The 23531-nt window shown below is 38.1% G+C and overlaps 1 protein-coding gene across 1 annotated transcript in view; it reads left to right on the top strand.

Annotated features, from left to right (window-relative positions):
* Pkhd1 (PKHD1 ciliary IPT domain containing fibrocystin/polyductin) overlaps positions 1–23531 on the top strand; it is a 424327-nt gene that overhangs the window by 381271 nt on the left and 19525 nt on the right. Inside the window, exons 60-63 of the mRNA XM_005072284.4 lie at positions 2470–3490; positions 12281–12416; positions 13771–13858; positions 21507–21614. Coding sequence (XP_005072341.1) covers positions 2470–3490; positions 12281–12416; positions 13771–13858; positions 21507–21614 — 1353 coding nt within the window. The remainder of the gene's footprint in view (positions 1–2469; positions 3491–12280; positions 12417–13770; positions 13859–21506; positions 21615–23531) is intronic.

Below are 23531 nucleotides of genomic sequence, written 5' to 3'. Positions count from 1 at the left end.
ACAATCACTGGGTACATCAACTACAAACTAGAGCATGTCATGTGACTAGGAGTAGTTAGCCAGTACAAGATGAAGCCCATGTATCTTTTGTGGGCCTTTTGTCTTTGTTTTGATTTTTAATTTTGAAAGAGGAAAATGGAGTTGGGTGGGTAGGGAGGTGAGGAGGACCTGGCAGGTCTTCGGGGACTAGGAAGAATATAATCAAAATATATTGTGTAAAACTGTTCTTAAATAAAAACTAATCTTAGAAAAAGATCTAATAATTAAAAGTATTTATCTAATAAATAATTATTGTAGCTTTTGTAGTTTTTAATGTAGAGGCACAATCTGTATGTCTCCATAATTGACCCTTTTTTCATTAGACTGTCTCTTGTATTTTACTATACAACCTTCATTAAACATATTTTCAGTATCAAAAAAGAAAATCAATGAAAAAAGAAAAGAACAAATTGCATTAACTAAATAATATTCTTATTTGGAATTAGCAATTTCCTGCTGTCACATTCTCTGTGAGATCATATGTGTATCAGTCCAGCTGTGTTTGGAAGATGCTATTTCCTTAGAGTCAATCACATCTGGCTTCCTCTTCCTCACAGATCCCTAAACCTTGAGGGGAGGGGGTTGGTAAGGTTTCCTAAGGGACTAAATACTTCAAAGTATCTCACTCTGTACACTGTTCAGCTGTAGGTCTCTGTGTTAATTCTGAAAGAAGAAACTTCCCTACAGGGTATTTTGAGGCACCGAACTGTGGGTATCAGAGAATAATGATGCCCCAATTTGGAAAGAAAGAATTCTTAATTTAAAATGACCCGAGTGAGATTATGTCATATTGAAATGCTTTCTTTTGCGGAGAGGAATCTATGTGAGGAAATTGTGGTGAGAATATTTGATAATAACAGTTATCTGGTGAAACTCCTTTTGTACACTTCAAATATCACATTGAAATTTATTCCCCCTTTCAATGTATCATTGGGGTAAAAACAATTGAGCCACAATGTTGGGAGGCTAGGCTTTCCGAGACTGATTAGAATCAGAGAAAATCATCCTGGCAGAACCACGTAATTGAAGACTGGTAGCTTGATTATATAAGTGAAAGAAAGACACTAGCAACTATCCACAGATGCATCCTCTGTGGGTCTTTTTAAGTAGCCATATTGCTGAAAGGTAATGTGTGCATTTCCCCTGCCATTGCCTACAAACATATCTAACAGCAGACATCCTGGACCTCTGGTTTTTAAATCTTTCTGCTGGCTTTCCTTGATTTCCCTCAAGCCTTAGGTATAGGGGTAACATTGCAGATGTAATGGTTGGTGCAGGGCACCACTCAGTAATTTTTTGCTTGTGTTTTGACCAGATTTGGATCTCTGTAATGGTCTCCAACTATTACTGTTCCAAAAAAAACATCTTTGATGAGAGATGAGAGCTACCTGTGGGCACAAACATAAGTATTTTAGAAACATAGGATTCTACTTTTTGATTTTTTAAAAAAGAAACATTTATAATTATTTCTATAGTGTCTTCACAAATTTGCAATCCCACCAGTAGTGACTAAGTGTTGTTAGCTACCCACAGTATACTGACCATTTATTTTCTGGATGCTAACCACGCTAATGTGGGATGGAATCTTAAGTCAGTTATAATGGTCATTTTCATAAGATTCCTGGGTTTCTACTAGTCACATGATAGATCTTTATAGGGAAAAAGTCATGTGACTAAAAACTTGGAACTTGTAGTCCCGCCCTGTGGCAGCCAGGAAGAAGAGATTGTTGGATGGCTGAATTAAACAACAATGACTAATGGTTTCATGAAGCTCACTGTAATGCTGAAGATCAGGACTCAGAGAGACTTTGAGTAGATGAACAGGTAGAGGCATGTGGTGAGAGTCCCACCTGGAGTGGCAAAAGGAGTTTTGTGCTACACATTTCTTGCATCTGGTTGTTCATGTCTGTCTTTTGTAATTTCCTCTATAATAAGTAAATAGATCAATGGTAGTCATGTGCCATCAAACACTTAATGTGGTTCCTAAAGTTACTACCAGGTAGTGGCAAGACTTCAAATGGTGTTTGTTGGAGAACTTATTATTATTAATAGGGAGAAACAACCAAGCTATTTTGGATATTTTTATCATAAATTCATGTATGAATAGAAAAATTTAGTTTCTTTGCCCTTAAAGGTCCTCCATAATTGTTCCTGATTCAGTTATAGTACATATTCAACTTTTTTTACACTTAACCATTGTTTTTGTTGTTAATCTTAAGAAGATATTCATCTTTAGAATATATAAAAATGCTTGTCTTTAATGCATATATCTTTTCATATTTTGCTCAAGATTTCTTTGTTTCCAATCTCTAATATAGTCAAATGATTAATAAATATTTAACAGCATAACTAACAATGATGAGAAGAGTGGAGCATAAATCCTCATTAGTTGTAGCTCATATGTTACTCTTTTTTTACTGTGTTTTACAGGTATATTCAGAGAAGAACAGAAATGCACATTCCGGGCAATGATCCAGGGCTTCTTCTGCAAGCAGACTGACCACGTGGTCCTAATTCTCCATAATATCGATGTAACTCAGACATTTCCAAAGTTATACCCACTTGTGTCTGTTACTAATGGCTTTGTTGACACATTTAGCAGAGTGAAGGACAATACACTATGCTCTACCCCTACCTCTGTGTCTACTTTCTATTCCATCTTTCCTACAAGACAAATTACCAAAGTATGCTTTGTGGAGCAACCACCTCCATCATTGCACATTTTTCTACTGGGCAACAGAAGTTTCTCCAAGCTCATTTTGGCTGTCTTCTATGATGAGATTCAGAGCCCTCATGTTTTCTTAGAAAAAAGATTTATTCCACCTACTCCAGTCAAGTCAGCGCCTTCATTGTTGGATGAGTCTGCTGGTGCCAATTACTTTGACATCATGAATAACCTCTTGTATGTTGTCCTTCAAGGAGAGGAGCCTGTTGAAATACACTCAAGTGCTTCCATTAACTTGGCTTTCACCGTGAGGTTTTCTGTCCTAGAAAAAGACTGGAAAAGAGTGATTCTTGAAAGGCTAACATGCTTCTTACAGATTGACCCTAACCAAATCAAATTCACACTTGAGATGCCTGGCAACGAAGAGACCTTAGAGGCCATTGCAAACAGTAGGGGAAAACGAAAGCGCAATTGCCCAACTGTAACCTGTGGTGGTGCTGATGCTGGCAGATTTGGACAACGCAGACCTCTCAGGGCAGAAATGACATCATATAGGATCACACCAACAACCTCTGTGGAAACTCTCTCAAAAGTGATTGTCATTGAAGTTGGTGATCTGCCAAATACAGGGAGCACTGAATTCATTCCATCCTTCCCGAGTAACAGATTACAGAATTTGGCTCGCCAAGTTATCACTGCTCAACAGACTGGAGTCCTGGAAAACATTCTTGGTATGACTGTTGGGGCACTACTGGTGACTAAGTCAGAGGGAGTCTCAGGCTATAGGTAAGCACTAATTATCAGAACATCTGGATGAAGGTTGCTATCTTGGGCCTATATTCTTTACAATCAACTGCAAAGCATTCACTAGAATTGAAATTTTAAAAAGCCAAAGCCAAAAATATATTTTAGGTAAAATAGAATTCTATTATTTTTGCCTTCCCTTTCAGCCCCTGCCAGGCACTCTCCCTCCAACCCCTCCCATTCTGTGCTGGCAAATTGACAGATTCTTTTTTAAAATTTTTTCATTGTTTTACACACACACACACTAACACATATTTACATGTCTGTGTGTGTATGTGCATAAAATATATAAATATAATTTGCTGAATCCAATTTTGTTGGTGGTTTAAATATGATTTCAGGGACCAATCACATATATTGGATAACCAGTAAGAAGGTTCATTTCTGGGAAAGGGTAATTAACATTTTATGTAGACTAACTATCCATATGGAAACTTAGTTAATATTTTTGTATTACAGTTCCCACTATAATGATAACATACATATTCCTTTTGTTGATAGACTCAAAAACAACAACATGATTATTCTTGGTTGTTTGTAATATAGAACTGTGTATTTTTCCCAAGCACAAAATTTTAACCAATCACTGATACTATTATTTTGTAAACATTTTAGACTTAGATTTTATTTTATGGGTACAAGCATTTTCCTGCGTGTATGTATGTGTACCACATGCGTGTCTAGTACTTGTGGAAGTCGGAAGAGGTTGATTGGACCCCCTGGAACTAGAGTTTCATAAGGTTGTGCGTCACCAGGGAGGTGTGAGAAACCAAACCTGGATTCTCTGCAAGAGCAACAAGTGCTCGTAAGCTCTGAGCCACCTGGCATGCTCCCTAGGGTTATTATTCCATTTCGTATGGGTGTCAATGGTGCTGATGCATTTTGGTTTTGCTTATTTTTTTCTCTTAGCATAACTTTATTTAGGCTTCACCGAGTTCTTATAAATTTTGTATACCTAGAGATCAAAGCTGTAGCCTGTGGCTTTATTTTGTTCACTACTCCAAAATATTGAATATTACAGTGTGTATTCATGTTTTAGTTTGAGAGAAGACAATGGGCAGAAGTAGTCAAAGTCTGTCAGGAAAATTCTGCAGAGTGGACTGGGAGCAAGTAGGGAACACATGTTTGTGGGGCAAATCATCCTATCATGTAGACATGAGATAGTGTCAGCACAAATGTCACCTCTGTCACTCACCGTCAGTCATAGCAAGCTGCTGTCACTTCTGACTCAGGATTTTCCCAGCTAATAAAGAGCCATGAAGCATGAATGTATGGTATTGATTTTCTGTTTCCCTGGTATTCTAAGAGAGATTTTCCAGAACAAGGCCCCTGAATGTGGGTGTCAGTTAGGAGGCCTGAGCAGTCCATGGGGCCTCTGGTAGTGGAACAGTATTTATCCCTAGAACACCAATGGACATTGGGAGTCCATTCCTCAGAGAGGGATACTCTCTCAGCCTACACATGTGGGGGAGGGTCTGGGCCCTACCCCAAATGATGTGACAGGCTTTGATGATCCCCCATGGAAGGCCTCAGCCATTCTATAGAGCAGAAGAGGGATGGGATGGGGGTCAGTGGGGGACATGAGAGGATGGGAGGGAGAGAGAACTGGGATCAATATATAAAATAAGATTGCTTCTAATGTTAGTAAATTTTTTAAAAAAAGAAAAAAAGAGAGAGATTTTCCACAGGTAAGGCAAAAAAAGAAAAAAAAAAGTAAATCATGGGCAGATAAAGAAAAGCATTCCTGATGAAAATGTCTGCTGACTGAGAAACAGCATGCTCCATAGAATTGACAAATACTAGCAAGGTTCCTTGTGCCCCTGAACATTGCACAGCTCCGTAAAAAGCCTTAAAGCCATACACAGGCCCCAAGGCCAGCTTGGTGTCTTTCAGCTCTTACCAATATCAGTTAGGACCCCTACTGAACTCCCGGGAGAGTCATAGGCACACTAATGAATTGACCTTGAGACAGCAGAGATGAGTCTGAGAATGAGTTCTTTCAGAAGGGAAACCACTAATGAAGTCCTTTGGAAGGTCACTTCTGTTATATGCAGGGGTCCTCAAATGATGCCATCTTGGAAACTTATATTTTCAGATGATCACTATTTTCAAGAAACTGTACTTTAGAATGTGAGAGAAAGTTACTATCTTCTTTTTGGGTATGTAGTCAATTTGCCTTTTCATTCTTTATCCTCCTGTTGGGAAGTCTGAATTTAAATTTCTTGTCTACTTAGGATGGTTGCCTCAACTTGTTCAGTTTTCAAACTTTTGTTGACATATGCAGTCATTTTGCTGCCTATTTGCCTATCTTCTTTATTTTATTTTTCCCCACGATTTTACCCAGTTTTATGCTTTAGGTAGTTTCAGTGGTGTTCTTAGTGGGAAGAGATGAACACACATTCTACATTCCCTTTTAATCCAGAGGTTCTCCACCAAGATTGTATTTCCTTATTCAGGAATCCTGACAGAACATTTAGTAATGACTGCTTTCTTTTCATTAGAAGCTTGACCTATGCTCTTGAATGTCTCTCATTTCTTTTTCATTTCTCTCCTGTCCCTTTTCATACTGGAATATGAATTTACAGACTCAGATGCACCTTTGTACCTGTACATGTTGATGTCATAGATAGAGATGATGTCTTCCTAGTTACTCACTACTTCACATATTGAGACAGGGTGCATATATTCTGATATTTACATACATGCATATACATACATACATACATACATACACACACATACATACATCAGTATCAGCAAATAATAAAATTAAATCTGGTTATCTCCCTTGCAGAAGCTTAGCTGTCAAACTACCAAAGCTCTCTGTAGTTGGTAGAACTTCTACAATGATATCCCAAGGATGTACCTCTGTAACCTCCTGGCCCTAGGAATGATGAAGGAACAGTTTCATGATTTTTGCTGTGTCCTGTGGCACATTTGACATTAAAATGGGAAGAATATCCACATAGAGGGACACTCTCTCAGCCTAGACACTAAGGGGAGGGCCTAGGCCCTGCTTCAAATGATATGACAGACTTTGAATATGCCCCATGGAAGGCCTCACCCTCCCTGGGGAGCAGAAAAGGGATGGGATAGGAGGTTGGTGGGGGGAAGGGAGGAGGGGAGGGAAAGGGAACTGGGATTGACATGTAAATTTAATTTAAATTTAAATTAAAAAAGAACATTGTGAAGAAATTCAGCCATAAAAAAGGGAAGACTATCCTGAGTTATCATAGCTTGCTAAGCTGAATACCTGAGTCTTTTTCCTGCCATAGGGAGGAAATCAAAGGGGAAAGCAGAGCAGTTCAAGACATGAAGAAGACTTCATGTGCCAATGATGTTAAGGCAGATGAGTGCTCATAAAAATGATTTAAGGAATTGTGGCTGTGGCTCAATGAGTAAAGTCCTTGCCCTCTAAACATGAAGACCAGAGTTCAGATCCATGGCACCCATGGTCTGAAACTACCGGTCAGTTGGTGGACTACTAGCTTTTCATGCATGAACCCTTGAGTTTGATGCCCATTGCCATATCACTCTGTGTGCTAGCAAGCAGTTACAGTAATAGCACTTGTGTGGAGGAGGGTGGTTATGTTTGTATGCATAATGAATTTGAGGCTATCCTGCGTTAAAAAGAAGGGAAATAAAAAAAAAGATTTTCAATTATGTTGAATCCCTGCCTTCTTAAATGGGAAAAAACAGGGCACTCACAATTCATTCACAACTCACAGTCACACTGTCATTGAAGCTTCATCATGCTCATCAGTGAGACTCTTATGTATTTCAGAGTCCTGTGTCTGCAACAATGGCTTTAGGGTCTATTGTTCTTTTACTAAATGGTCTGAGACCAATGCACCTTTGACTGTTGTTTGGAGGCTTATACATTTTTTTCTGTGCTTTCTCTCATGACTCAATTGTTATCTACACTCTGTTACTGCTGCTGACATCCCTGACTCTAGCAGGTCACTGTTCTCATGCACAATGCATTCCAGTTCCAAAAATTAGTTCAAACTACCTTAAAATGCATTAAAATATATAAACATATAAGTGAGTGCATAGATAAATAAGATACCTTATGAAAATTCACGTTTCAAGAATTTTTTATTCACAAATATTATTTGAGCACTTATCATGTCTAACACATTACATCAGTTTGAACAGTATTATGCATAATAAGTTATTATATCACTGCTGCAAATCTAGAAATTTTTAAGTAAATGGATAGCTAAAACAATATTGTCTCTACTACTTAATGTTATACCTCAAATCAAGTACATATGAGCAACACTAAATGGGTTTAGTATTTAATAGGTTATACATACCAGCATGTGTGTGTGTGTGTGTGTGTGTGTGTGTGTGTGTGTGTGTATGTGTGGGTTCGATCCTAAAGGGAATAGGGGGAATGGGAAGAGTTGGTTAGAAGAAAGGTAGCAAAAGTTTTAATTTACTTTTATATTGCCAAAAGGTGTCCTAATTAGCTGTCATTCACAACAAATGATCATTCAGCATCTTTATAGACAGTTATATGATATCAAAAGCTTCCTGATTTCTGTGAACACAAGACCTAAGCAAGAATAAGATAAGATAAAATAAAATAAAAACAACACCACCAACAAAAACCAAAACCAAAACAAAATGCGAGGGTATAAAGATTTGTTTTGTCTTAAGGTCTAAAGGCAGTCAGTGCACAAATGGGTAGGTCAAGGCATATTTGAGCACAGCATGGCAGCAGTTCACATGCTGGTAAGTCAGGAAACAAAAGAATAGAAACAAATGCAAGTGCTGAGAATGTTGTCTCCCTTTGCCATTTGATTCTACCCAGGTCTTCAGCCCCTAGGAAGGTACCACCCACAATCAGGTTGGGTGCTTCCTCCTGAACCAATCTTCACAGCCACACCAAGAAATGTGTCTCACCACCTCCTGTGTATCATGTTTTCTCTTGGCATACTGATATTTTAAATGGATAACTTCAGGCCATTCCAAGAGTTTAGCAACAGTTTAGGCCAGAAGTAATCTTGATGCATGCACAGTGTACCCAAAGTTGGAATTGGCCAGGCCAAGATAGGTGGTAGCCTTTCTGAGGTGATTCATGGCCTAAGTGTAGAAAAACGATGTGACAGATACTGAGTTGGTAAAATGTTATGGTAAGATGGAATAACGGCTTGTAATGTGTTAGACTTGAAATTATTAGACCATATAGAGCCTAATAGTAGGAAACTATAGGATCATAATACATTTCTTCCCAACTAGGGAGGGCAACTGCTAAGGGAGCCTGCCTGGGTTTAATGGGGGATGATGAGGATCATTAAATGTGATTAAAATGGTTTGTATCAGTTTGGAAAGATATCTAGGAAAGCCATTCTTGTCTTCCAGAGGTATAGAAGAGTCTTCCCCAGGGGCAGAGTCATAGTGTTGTATTTATCTTTGCATATCTCACATTGCCTCAAGCAAGTTTTATACTTAATAGGAGGTCTAACATTGACTGTCAACTGGAGTTGACTGGAAAACTTACTTTTTTTTTCTTCCAGTGTACAGTAATCATCTACTCCCTTTCAGGTCCCCTTGTTGGTACACACAGACTGTATCATTAGTCTAGTACATTGGAAACAAGAGAGATCGTAGGAGCTCAAGATATCTTGGAAATCTAATAAAAACACAAGGGATTCTTCTTGTTTTTTGTTTGTTTGCTTGCTTGTTTTGTTTTTTCTTTTTAGTGGTAAACCTAGTTAACAACCTTCGAGGGGCGAAGAGGAGGTACCAGAAAACCCCCACACCACCCTTACCATGGCAGTAGGTCTTGCTGAAAAAACAGTGTTCAACGTTAGGGCTTATTCATTCCCATTTGCTATTTTTGCCATGGTCTTGGCTTCTAGGAGGCAAACATATTACATCTGCCAGATTTAGAAGCACATGTTGGAAAGAACGGTAGTGGTCTCTGAGCTGGGAATTTTCTGCATTGTCATGATCTTCCTCCTTCAGCCTGCACTTAAGCATTGCAGGGAAAAATAGATTTCAGTACTTGACTGGGTATTGCAAGCTGTTAAATAGTGATGGAAACCGGAGGAGATGGAGGGAACTCTCCTCCCCCATTTTTTAAAGTTTGGCTGTAGGTCCTTCTGCCTGCAGGCTACAGTCACATTAGCAGTTGGAAATTGGATAACGACAGCACAATGACAAATCCAGGTTGCTTGCAATAAGTTGCTAATCCCTTTGCTTTAAAATTGGAGCAGCGTGTAATGATGTTTGGACATCACTCCAGTTTACTGACGACCCCACTGGGGCCAGCAATAGAACCTTACAACTGTCTAACAAGGCGTCAGGTGACTCCCGTCGTCACAGCAACGGACACTGGAATCTAATCTTCCCTTCATCCCTTCTAGCACCCAATAACGCCTAGATTATATAAGCGGCCCATCATTGCTTGGTAACTTGAATCAATTAACGTTAATTCGCACAATGCTATGATGTATTGTGATCACTTTCATTTCAGGGAAGGGGGAGAAATTGCTATAAGTCACCTAAAATGAGGTTGTCTGTGGTACTGAGGTATTAATTGGGTGTCCATATTAAATGCAAAGGGAGCCCCATTGTGAAAGGAAAGTGGATGAGTGACTCTCTTGGCTGCTATTGACCTATCAGAGGAAGACAGTGCCCTTTTCCTTTGCTTTTATCTATTACAGTTTTCCCTATTGCGTGTCAAGTTGATGTATTATAAAAAATTCATTTGGTGACCTTTCACCCCCTCAGCAGATTAAACAATTTCACTTCAATGGCATCATTAACAGGACCCTGCATTTAATGATGATTTCTCTAAAAGGCCACGGAGATTCGATTTTAAGCTAACAGATTTATTGCACTATTATAACATATCGTAAAAAACTGTACCACCTACGGTCAGGTTTTAGGATAGAAACTGCTTAAGAGTTTATGTGGAGCTTAAAGTGGTATTACCTTGGGATATGCTGCAGCGGCAAGTCTCTGACCTCCAGTGGGATGCTGTTTACATTTAATAAGAGGTGTTTGCTCACAATAAACTTTAAAGTGTGTCAGGGACAGGCCTTTCCGCAAGCGTTCAGGCCAACTTAGGGTCTCCAGATACCAATGTACTTATACTAGAATTTAAATGGGTTTTCCAGTTTCCTTCATGCAGGATGTTTGCCTGTACCCATCTCTTATCAGAAAACATTTAAGGATGAGGTTAGTAGAGGAATATAGAGTTAAATGTTTCTAATAACTGCACCCCAACTAAAGAATAGAATGATATGTATTTTTTAAATACAGCACTAGTGCACTTCATGTCTCTTTTGATTTAAACAGAGAAAGGAGCCTTAGCTATTCAGGATAAGCAAACTAATAAAATGATGATGGGACACAGAACTTTCAGGGAGAGGTATCAGCAGGCAAGGCCTGAACTTAGTGAAAAACCCAAGTTCCTAAGACCACAGCCTCCCACTCTGCTTGTACATTCCTGTGGTTCATAGGGTACAAGGAAATTGCTTCCTATAGAAACTTCATAGTTTTTGACCCCTAGTAATCATTTCTCCATTATTTCTTCCTTCAGGACTAGTAATGTCCACGTCTAGCTGCCATTCACTGCCTCTGATGAGTAAACAATACTTTATCCTTTCTTACTCTCGTGAGGGGAGAGTAGAAAACAGAAACTAGCATGCATAACGGTTTAAAATTGAATAGACCAGAGCTAATTACTCTAAATGCAGCTCATCAAATCACACTGTATGTTGGAACAGAATGTATAGTATGTATTATCTCTAGATCTCTATTTACTTATGAAGTATCTGGTGCACATGTATGATATGTAATACATAAGTTAAATGAAATAGTAAGTTTCTAATGCTTTCATAAGCTACATCTTTCAGCACACCAAAACACTGAATCAAAGTTGCTTCAAGGTATCATGAGTTATATGATTATTTTATTCTAGGTCTCACCACTGATTAGCATGTTTGGACGAATTGAGAAACAGTATAGTCCCCTGGCAAAAATAGTTATGGTTTACAGGACATGTGCTATGTTATTATTTTGTAACCCCCTCACACCTCAAACCTGAGTAAAAGCATCTAGCTTACAGTGTCATTTTAAAGATATAATAAGTTTAGACAGGAAAAGCTAATACTACATGGTGCACAGTGTCACTAAATAACCACTACCACCATGATTAGCACCATATGATTCTAAAATTACGATTAATGTATAGATTTGGGACCTATTTAATGAAAGTACCTTTGGAGAGAATAAATACAAAGTGGTGGTGTGTGTGCTGAAGCTAGGGCCCTCACTTCCCAGGTTGGTTTGGTGACATATTAGTATTTTGGACTCAGCCATGGTAGGAAAGTATTTGTGACACAGACCCTGGAGCACAATACAAATTAGGGTCCCTCTCAGGAGAGCCAGCTCAGCAGATTATGGCCGAGCATACATGCCCTTGCCTTATAAAGATTTCAGTGTCATCCTATTTTTCACTGAAGTTTTTGGGGGCCTAACTTAATCTATATTGATGAAAATTGTAAGTTAATACATTTCACTTTCCCATTGCTTTACTCACATTTTTAAGCATGGATAATCCATAATACATTGGATACACAATTTGTGTATAAAGATATAATTATTCACTACACAGTACGTTTATGGTACTTGTAGAAATACATGGAACTACAAATGTTCTCATCGGACAAACTCTTCTATGGAAAATAGCGACTGAAATTGTCTTTGTAATCCTATGTGTGTATTGACCTCATTCATCTTTGTATTTTCTAGAAATGCAAGTAGTTTAAGAACTGGAAATCTCATATATACCCGACCCTCTGTGCTTTCTGTTCTGGTGCAGCCTTCAGATGGCGAAGTAGGAATAGATTTGCCGGTTCAGCCACAACTGGTCTTCTTGGATGAGAAGGTAGCACCTCAGATATGACTGTCTTTCCATAGACTATACATTACATCCAAACATTCCTAATCTGTATTTACAGTCACTACCATGTGAAGTTGGCAACACATGGGAATTCTCACTACATTGGTAACTCTTTTTTTTTTCATTGAAAATAGATTCTTGTCTCATACCATAAATTCGTCTTACTGTTTCCCCTCCCTCCACTTTTCCCAGCTCCCTGTTACCTCCCTCTACTCCAGGTCCACTCCCACTACATTTCCTTTAAAGAAATGAGCAGGTCTCAAAGAGACAACAACCAAATCAGATGAAACAACATACAATAAAAAAGGAAAAGCCCCATATTGAGTCTGGAGAAGGCAACTTAACGGGGGGGGGGGAGGGGGAGGATATCTCAAAAAACAGGCCAAAGGGTCAGAGATATAAATGCTCCCATTGTTAGGAGTCCCACAAAATCACCAAGCTAACAACCCTAATGTATATGCAGAAGACCTGGTATAGACCAAATCAGGCACCTTTCTGGCTATTGCAGTCTCTGTGAGCCCTGTGAGCCCTGTGAGCCCTGCTTAGCTGATTCAGTGGGCTATATCCTCCTGGTGTCCTCCTTCTCCTTTGACTCCTACAGTCCTATCTTACCCTCTTCTATGAAGTTCCCCAACCTTCAAGGGGAGGGACCTGATAGAGACCTTCAACTTAGCTCTCTCTCTACATAATGTCTGACTGTGGGTCTCTGCACCTGCTCCCATATCCTGCCAGAGGAATCCTTTCTGATGATGACTAGACAGGGCACCAATCTCCTCAGGCAAAAGTGGCTACAACATAGGGGTGAAAGCTCCATGAAGACACCAGCTTGATGTTGCTCATTCTTGCACAGACCCCTGATGCTTTTCCTCCCTATGCTCCATTCATGATGTTGGTCACTCCTGTATTTGGTTGAAATCTCACCTTTAGCCTCCATGGCTTTGCTTCTACTTTATGCTGTTTCCTTTTGAGGGTATGGAAGACTGAGCTCAAGGCAGTGCCTATGCAAGACAAATGCTCTGCCATTGAGGGATCTCCCTAGTCTTCTCTTACCTTTTCTTCTTCCTTGGGATAGCCATGATGCCCTTGTCCTTTATAACTGTGTTTCAGTTTCTCCTTTTCCCTGCACTGCTTTAAATTCCCATACAATAATTCCCATGGTTCCCTTCCAATATGTTAACTTTGATGTGAACATGAAAAAGAACACATTTATAATTTCCTTCATTCCCCAAAGAACATGTGTGTTTTATAGCATTTATGTGTGAACACGCCTCATTTTTTAGAGAACTTCAAAAAATGATGTTCTAAATCCAGTTTTTTCTCTTTCTTCTCTTATTGCCAGAACCAAAGAGTGGAGTCTTTGGGTCTCCCCTCAGAGCCTTGGGTTATTTCAGCTTCCCTGGAAGGGGCACCGGATTCAATGTTAAAAGGTAGGTGCCAGCAACTTTCAAATATCTGTTACTACTTGCACAACAAAGATTCATAGTGCCTTAGTTGATTGCTTATAACAAAACACCTGAAGCTGGAGATTTTATGGAGAAAAGGAACGTTATTTGTTTCCTAGCTATAGAGTTTCAAGGGTATGGCAATGTTTCTGCTTAAAGAATGCCATAGATGCCACAGGGTTTTGTACATTAAAGGGATATGGAATGAACACACACACACAAACACACACACTATACATACATATATATTTATACATGTTTGTATCTTTAAAAATTCCAGTATTCACTCATGGAGGCTCCAACTGCCGTCCTTATCAATTTCAAGTCATATTTCTTTCCTCTACTTCTACTGAATAGGTGATTCATATAATTTTCTATGTGAAAATTCTTACCTTTTGGAAAACTTGACAGAATATGCACAGGAATCCCAAAGTGCTCCCCAGGAAAAGGCATATTCAAGGGATATTCTATTTTAACACATGAATACTTAGGGGACATCCCTCCACCCTGTCCAAGCTATTGCAGTACCACTAGGAATTTATCGCAAACATAGACATGCTAAATAGGTTCTCTGAGTTCTTTTCATTCTCTGTCGACAGTACCAAATGCATATGAAAAGGAAGACTAAGCTAGCAATAAATGTTTATAGCCTCACTTTTTGGCCGAGTCTCAAGTCTTAGGTTCTCAACATCTACTAAGTGCTCCTCTGACAGGTAAGTTGTGGTAAAAGATCATTGATTTGCTCAGGGACTCATTTGTCTGGCACCTGTGGCTTCTATTAGGAAAAAGAAATATGTACTTTCAATATTAGGAAGAAAAAATGCATTAAATGTGCAAACATCTGACCCAGGGCAAATCCTCTGACTCAAGTCTTGCCTCTGTTGTTTTCATGTCCACCCTTACTGTCTTGTTCAATCATGGGAGCAATGCCAGCTCCATCTAATTTCCTTTAGTGTTAGAAAAAGAGAACTGGGATTATGTATTCTGCAGGAAATCCCTAAATTTTCCATTTGCCCATGAATCAAGGATAACTAAACATATAAAGCATGATTTTTCTGTAAGAAGTAGTTTTTGTATTTTACATTCTGACCATTTGACTTGTCAAACAAAGACTTTCTTGCAATGTAACCAACTCAATAGGATAAAAAGTTGCTTACAGGTGTGTTCCAGTGATCTGTGACAAATGATGAGTTCATAGTCTCTAAATATTAACTCTGATGTCAATTCTTGTCTTTGTTTGGGAGGCTACAAAATTGTATATTGTTATTTTAGAATAGTTCCATTGCTGTGATTTTGTTTTTCACATCTAAAATGTTATCTACTGTCTTTATAACATATCCTCCTTAAAGGATATAAAGACAGAACAAGGACAAAGAAGCCTACTAACCAAGAGAAACCAGGAGAGAAGGTGAAATCAGGGAGGTGGGTTGGAGCCAGAGAACAGTAGCTTCTACAGTTGGAGGTAGGAAGCCTGGACTGTGATTTCAGTGAGATGCATAGCCGCTGTTAGATAACCTCTCTGGAGTATAGCTAGTGAGATAGAAGAATGGACACTGCATCAGCTGGGCAGTAAGTGCAGATCTGAAGAGTGCTGACTCTGACTGCCCTCTAGAAGTAGAATCAAGTGTTGTATGATGAGTTAAAAAACAACAATTAAAGGATGGATTGAGTGTCTGACCTTTTGTTAATATAGTGATTGGAATTTGGTGTTACTCATTGAGATGGGGAACATCAGTGGGGAAACACAAAAAGTAACAACCTGAATGCCATGTCAAATTACGAGAGAGGGTAGGGAGGCAGGATGGAAGAGAGACTTCTGTAGAAGTGGCTTCGATTTTAGAGCAAAGGACAAAGATTTTTGGCTTACAATTGTTATGGTTTGTGTGACAAAAGGCTTCCTACTTCCTATACCCTACTCAACCTCCAGTATTAGTCCTTGTTATTTCAGCTTTGTCAATTCCATGTTATGTGCTGAGAAAAAGGTCTTCAAACCCTACACAAGACCCATGAATTCTCTGATAGGTAGGATTGTCCTTTTCAGTAGGAATGTAGCTCAGTGGTAAACTTGAGCATGCAAACAGTACTAGGTTCAATCCCCAGAATTGAAAGAAAAAAGAAAAGAAAGATAAAAGAAGTCTGGTCATGTACGGTGACAGTCCCATGATTTAGTCCTTAAGATGCTACCCTGAGGTGAAGAGAAATTCGCTTTAGCTTGGTTTGATACAATCAAGAACATGCCTGTTCAGTGGAAGCTTCTAAAACTGTCCGCCCCATACTTGAGTAGGCTAGAAATTTTTTAACACCAAAAAGGCAAATACCTTCATTTTTTCCTAAGCATTTTCATTGAGAGAATCCATAAAATGTTCCCCAAAATATACTCAGTGGGTTTGTAAAAGCAAACAAATAAAAGAAAAAGAAGCTGGGTGAATAGAAATGTTTAGAAGGCTGTTTGATAACATGAACGTTTAGCAAAATATCAATAGTAAGTTCCTCCATAGTGTTCATAGCCTCCATAATCATGTATTTTGACCAGGTTTGTACCAGGCGTAATTCCCTCATGTTGAACAAACCAAAAGTCCAATTAGAAAGTCGTTGGTTATCCTCTTTATAGTCATGCCACTATTACACCAGTAACTACATCTTCCTTGGGATGTCGTAGTGTAGCATAAGGGTATACCATTGGATAAGACTGTTGATGTCTGTTTCTGTGCTGCAGGGGTCTCCAAAAGAACACAGACTATTGCTGTTGCTCTTGGCTACTCAACATAGCTAATGACAAGACCCCACAGCTAAAGGCCCTACATAGTTTGGCTGGATGAGAAATCAATATTAAATCAACCAGGAAATTTCTTCTCTGAGGGCTTATTTTCAATAATTCCATAAGGTGCCATGTTGTAGGTTGGCATAACTGGTCATATACCCCTATGCTCAACACAATTTGAAGATATATCTTTAACAAATTGACATCTAAAGTTTTTTTTTGTATGCTTCATGGTCTAGCCTAGGGTGTTTCTGTTGGATTTGTATTATCTGAACCATTTTTTCTACATGCATGGAAACAACCAGTTTACTAGGTCAAATGTCAGCCGATCTGTGTAATTGCCCATTTCCCCGTTGAGGACGTTTCTTGCTACCTGTGTCTAGAATGTGTCACATGCTTCCATAGATATATAAAGTGCTAAAATGTATGGAAGAAGTCAGTTGTGATTGTGTTCAGTTCTGCCTGTTCTTTCAGCTACATTTGTTTTTACTTTATGGCTATTCTAATCTGATATAAAATACTAATCTCTACTGTGGGTACTTTTCTCACTTTTCGCTCTTTGTCTTTAAATAAAGTAGAGCATAATATTGTTAGAATTCAGTGTCCCAACTGATGAATTCTCATTTACAAAGATTACAGGTTTTTTTTAATATAATTTAATGTCAGAGCCCAAGATGTTCTAGCATCCCCATGTTATTTCATTTACACCTCTTGTTTTCTGCACATCATCAAGTCCAGAGAGTAGGGCTTGTCCTTGAAAACTCTCCAGGAAGCAATCCACACTGTGTGATTACATATTCCATAGCTTCAAAGCCTCAGTGTGTCATACTTACTTTCTTGTGAGAGCTATGTATTTTCTCACTATCTTCATTCAAGCTGTCCTTCAGTTAGTTTGGCCTTATTAAAGAAGCCTGATCTTTTCATGCTATCTACAAAACACATTTTTAAACTTAATTTTTTTCTTAATTTAGATGGATGTTTTGCATGAATGCCTATCTGTGTCACACTTTGTAACTGATGCCTGTGGGCCATAAGAGAGTGTTGGGTCCCCTGTAATTGGAGTCACCAACAGTTACAAGATGACATAATGGAGGCTGGGAATTGAACCTGGATCCTCTGGAAGAATAGTAGTTCTTTCAATCACTTAATTCCAGCCTCCACAAAATGTAATTTTGTCAAAATTTCCAATATCTTTGCACTCCTATTAGTACCTTCACTCTATGTAATTTGATAGGTCCAAAAATGCATGCATTTCGTGAGAATCTACTCATAGACATGTTATATGTTCAACCTTTTCCTCATTTCATTTGATAGAGTTGACATGCATATTGCCATCACAGTTTTTGCTCTGGGTCATTTCTTTACCTAAATAATACAGTCTGAAAATCAGGGGAAAAGTTCAAATGTTGCTTATTCCATTTTTCTGGAACAAACATATCGGAGAAATCCAATTAGTGGGCATTTCAGGACTGGACAATACAAAATATAAACATTCAAACTTGTATCAAGACAGAGTTGTGAAGTTCCTGTTTGGATGCCGCTCCTCTGTTCATTGTTCAATGCCATATTGTTGTAGTTGTTAATATTTCAGTATAGAAAGTGCTTAGTATATACAGTAAATCAGCTTCTAATAAAAATAATGATACCCAGGGTTTTTTTTCATATTCAGTAACATCTACAAATGATAACCTCACAATGCACATGGCCAGTGGAACTTACCTGGCTCTACCTTCTCCAGAACTTACTCATTTCTAGGCTCTTCTTATAGATTCTATTGTGTATTAATTCCTCATTCTCTTACTAATTCTTCATTCCCTTCTCATGCTGCACAACTTATCAGCATATCCCATTTAAACTTTGTATCTTGCCTACATGCACTACCTTGTTCATACTCGATAAGTTCTTCAATAGTACACATTCTCTAGGCTTCGTGCTTCAGGAACTCCAAAAAGTTCTTCCAAATCACCCTTATTTTATGCACTTTCATTTATCATAATGAAAATCTCACTAATTAGCTTAAATAAAATATGAAATATGAATTAATCAGGGATAATCTTGTCATTTTGTTTTACTAAATGCTAAGCCATGCTCGATCCAACTAGATTACACAGATACTACCACTACTGCCTGTGTCAGAATATCCAACAGCAAAGTAGATAGAAATACTTTTCTCTCTCTCTCTCTCTCTCTCTCTCTCTCTCTCTCTCTCTCTCTCTCTCTCTCTCTGTGTGTGTGTGTATGTGTGTGTGTGTGTGTTTGTGGAAACAGGATAAAAATTATAGATTTTTTATGTTATTATAATGCATGCACACACACCTTTATTACCTAGTGTTGAAATATTAGTTCCCAACTTCACAAAGAATGGAAACGAAACCATTTGGAGTGAATTTACTAACTTCCTCCAAGAAAAAGAACTTAATCAGAGCAAAAGGGAATAAAGGGAATAACAACCACAAAATTATTCTCTCTGTGCCATCTATAAGTCTTTTATTCTGTGTTTAATGGTCTTTGTTTTCCGTTCTTCATCCCTACTCAGTGAAAATCATGTCATCACCACAAAACTGTGGATTCATATACAAAGGCAAATAATTGGAGGGGTCTCCCTGGATCCTCTGAAACTCAATTATGGATTACAATTGCAGAAATATAACCTATATATTTCAAAAAATAATTTGCCAGCATTATTGATATATCAGTTTGCTAGCATGTATACCAAGTAGTGAATTGGTGGTGGTGAAAGATGCTGGGGCGGGGGGTGCTTTAGAAAATGTATACTCTGCAGGAACACACCTAGGTGTGATTTCTTGGTAGCTTTATAACCCAGTTTCAGCACAGTTTTCAGCCCGCTTCCCCACTTCATCCCCAGTTCTCTCATCCAGTACCTTGTTAATACCAGCTTGATCGGGGAGCCTGTCAACACATTTTCGTATTTTATAATAGCCATTCCAAAGATATGATGGACCCTGGAGTAATGTACTGTACTTGGCAGCAAGTGCTTCCGCCTTTTGGTCACATATGCTTCAAATCTGAAAATATCATAGATATATATGGGAATCTTAGTGGAGATCTGTAAGGCAAGCTGGTATTTAACACAAAAGCAAACCCATTTGGAGCTAAAGCACTTTCCATTAGGCAGTTTGGCGGCTGTTCTATGAGGCAAACTCACAGTGCTCAACGGACACATTTCGATTAAATGCTGCTTTGCATTCTTTCAAAGATGGGAACAATAAGGACGTTTGTCAAAGGAAAAACTGCAGCAAACGATTTCATGTTGAACATCTGTACTCCGCAGTTCATTGTTTGCAAGAGTTTATTGACCATAATTTTGATGCATATAGGTTTTAAAGAATATAAAGTACATTTATCTTAGGCGCCTATCATTTATTTGAGTCTTGGCTTATTTATTTCCATTTTTTCTGGGCATTTTATTTATTTTGGGACTCTCTAGAGATGGAAGAAAATATGGTTTGTGTAAGGAAACTTTTAGTTAGCTCTGCAAAATTGATGAGGAAAGACATTGTTTTCATAAAAAGGACTGAGCAATTGAAGTGAAAAATGTTAACGCTAAATGTACTAAATCTTTATGATTCTTTTCAGCCTTAGACATCACAAACAAATTCATAAACTTTAAGATCACATTTTAACTCTTTGTCCACCATGGTGACATTTTTCAGAGAAGTGTACCAGCTATTAATTAGCAAAGTAACTTAGGTGTAGTGCAGTCAAGACAACTAATATTATAGGAATATGAGCTTGAGTTAAGTTGCTTGCTTCAACTTTATAAATGGATAATTCATTAGAAAATATAAGGTTTTTTGGGGTATTTATGAGACAGGGTTTCTCTGTATTGTTTTGGAGGCTGTTGGTCCAGCCTGGCCTCGAACTCACAGAGACCCGCCTGCCTCTGCGTCCCGAGTGCTGGGATTCAAGGCATGCGCCACCACCACCGGGGTAGAAAATATACGTTTCATGTCTTTTCTTTTAAACGTTTTGTTTGTTTGTTTGTTGTTTGCTTTATTTTACATTCAGAGAAACCAAGGCCCAAGTAATTCATCTTACTAAAGCAGTGAATTCTTCCAGTCAGGATTTGATGACAAGCTTTTGTCATCTTGATGTATTATCTTAACCCTGCTATTGCATTAATATAGAGAGATTGACCGCCCCAAACCAGTGGCTCTCGATCTTCCTAATGATGCAACCTTTTAGTACAGTTCTTCATGTTGTGGTAACCTCCAATCTTAAAATTAGTTCATTTCTACTTTACAACTGTAATTTTTCTACTGTTATAAATCATAATGTAAATAGCTGACATGCACAATACCTTATATGTGACTAATGTGGGTCATGACTCACTGGCTGACAACTACTGCACTAAACAGATAGCAGAATTTATTTCTTGACATATATTCTTTTGATAATGCTACTGTGTGAACACAGGACATGCTAGATAAGCATTCTACTACTTATCTATAAACCTGACCCCTTCATAGACATGTATCAAGAAAGAAGTCAAATGCATAACTATAGTTAGGAATACAAACTTCTAATAAGGTATATTTGTGACTAAAATCTTATCATAAATTATGTAATTTAACTCAAGAATATTGATTATAAAATTGTATAGTGTTGTTATATAGTCTGTACAAAGCTGTCTATAAAAAACAGTGTTTGGCATATTACGCTTTCAATAAATTTTGTTTTGAATTATTTGGTTCCAGGGATTGTCTAAGAAGAAATGGATAGATACAATGATCCTTCTTCATTCTTTTACAATATTTTGCCTTATTATTCAACTCTCTATCCCCAGAAAAGACTTAAAGACATTGTGCTGGTTTAGGTAACTAACACCTTCACTTCTGTATTTACTTACAGGTTGTACCCTGGCAGAAACAAGGGATGGCTATGTGAGCTTCTCCAGATTGACCGTCTTGATCTCTGGGTCAAACTGGCATTTTGTTTTTACTGTTATTTCCCCTCCAGGTAATTTCAACACAGTGTTATATATGTATTTTCTGAAAAAGTAACCCTTCTCATTTGTGACTAGAATAACCCCTTTCATGAATAAGAAGCCATCGTAGTTTAGAGAAGAAGTTAACTTGGCCATACCATCAAATATAAGAAGAAAGAACTCCTTTGAAAAATCAAGGCTCAGGGTGTACTTAATGAACAAGATTCTAGATGCACATTTTCCTGTAGGTGTTAATATTTCTGTCATGTCTCCCTTATTTCCTCTCCCTTTCTCCATGCCTCTCTTTTTACTTATTCTATGTGACTTACACTCATTAGAAATGCATGAGACAATTGAAATGTTGAATATTATGAACCCAGCTCTTAGTGTCCTCTTTTCCCCATTCTTTCTACCTGGAAATGGAAACAAGATCTGTTGATATTCCAGTACCTGAAAACACTCATAGAAGATATGGATAAATTGTAAAATAATCCAGTTACTCTTTGTAAGGCATTTGAAAATGTTTGTTTTCCAATACATCTAATATGTCTCAGATGAAAATATATACTGAACACTTGTCTAAAAGTAGTTTAATTCATTAGCGAGGGACCCAGAACAGTAGCAATGATAGTCTAGAAAATCTTCGAGTTAAAATGTCATGAAGAGATATTCAGAAAGGCAGTTGTCAGTGAATATACAGAAAGAAAGCCTTAGCCTTTGAGTTACATGCTCTTTATATCTTTACCAGACAAAAAAAATCATTTGTATTATATCAATCTTCTCCAACAATAAAGCAGAAAACCCTGAAATTGTTACTGTTAGCCTGTGTTCGATAAAGTCAGATACTCAGAAAACTGAGAAAGGAAGATTGCTTAAGCCCAGGATCTAAACTGACAAGCTTGGACAGTATAGTGAGATCTCAATTTGCAGAATGAAACCTACTGTAGGGAATTAGACAAATCGTGCTCAAAAATGCTTGAGTATAGTGTTAGGAGGCCTCCAATGAATTTGTCTTAATTCCAAGTTTATAAACATTTTTAACAACAGCTCTATCATCTGATATGTGAAATTATCAAGTACTAATTCTGTGAGTCATATTCTTTTTTGTTCATTGTTTTAATTTATTTTATATACCAACCACAGTTTCCCCACTCTCATTTCCTCCTGTTCCTCCTCCCACCACCCTTCTACCCTCCCCCATCCACTCCTCCTCCGTTTCCATTCATGGGAATCAACAAGGCATGGCACATCAAATTGAGGCAGCATCAAGCTCCTCCCCCCTGCATCAAGGCTGAACAAGGCATCCCACCCCAGGCATGAGATGATTCAGCCATTAAAGGCTGGGCTCCCAACCAAAAATATAAACGTCATTTTCTTTTAGTACCTCTGAACCTGTGTGAGAATGATCCCTGGTTCATGAAGAAACATGCTTATTCACAGGCTGCGCAATTTTTGCCTTAAGTTTGAGTTTTTGAATATATGGTTTTAAAGGGTTAGATTTGCAAGGCCTGGAGTAGTTTGTCCCAGATTTGTATGGTATTTTAGACATCATTGACCTTTAGTTTTCTCAGTGGTTAACCAAGGCTTGCCACGTGCTTCATCAAGGGTATTTTAAGTAATAGACTCTAAAAGCAATTTTTGCTGACAAAAATTTCCAGAACCTCATATGACCTGGGTTTTCATTGGTAGACTATTGCTTTATTCTCTTATTCCGTAAAACTTGTAGATTAGAAATGAACTTGAATATTTTCCCTAAGCTATTCTTGAATATGAGCATTAAATAATTGTCAAAGATAGAGGTAAGGCTCTGCATAAAGTGACTTTTATAAGATTTAAATTAGAACAGATAGAGGTTTAAAAAAGACAAAGGAAAACAAAAGCAAATGATGAATACTCTGCTCCTTCAATCACCACTGACATCACATTGATACAGGTACTACCCTAAGAGT

The sequence above is a fragment of the Mesocricetus auratus genome, unplaced genomic scaffold, assembly GCF_017639785.1.
Source record: "Mesocricetus auratus isolate SY011 unplaced genomic scaffold, BCM_Maur_2.0 Super-Scaffold_100021, whole genome shotgun sequence".
Taxonomy (NCBI): domain Eukaryota; kingdom Metazoa; phylum Chordata; class Mammalia; order Rodentia; family Cricetidae; genus Mesocricetus; species Mesocricetus auratus.
This window is presented reverse-complemented; position numbering and strand designations above follow the sequence as displayed.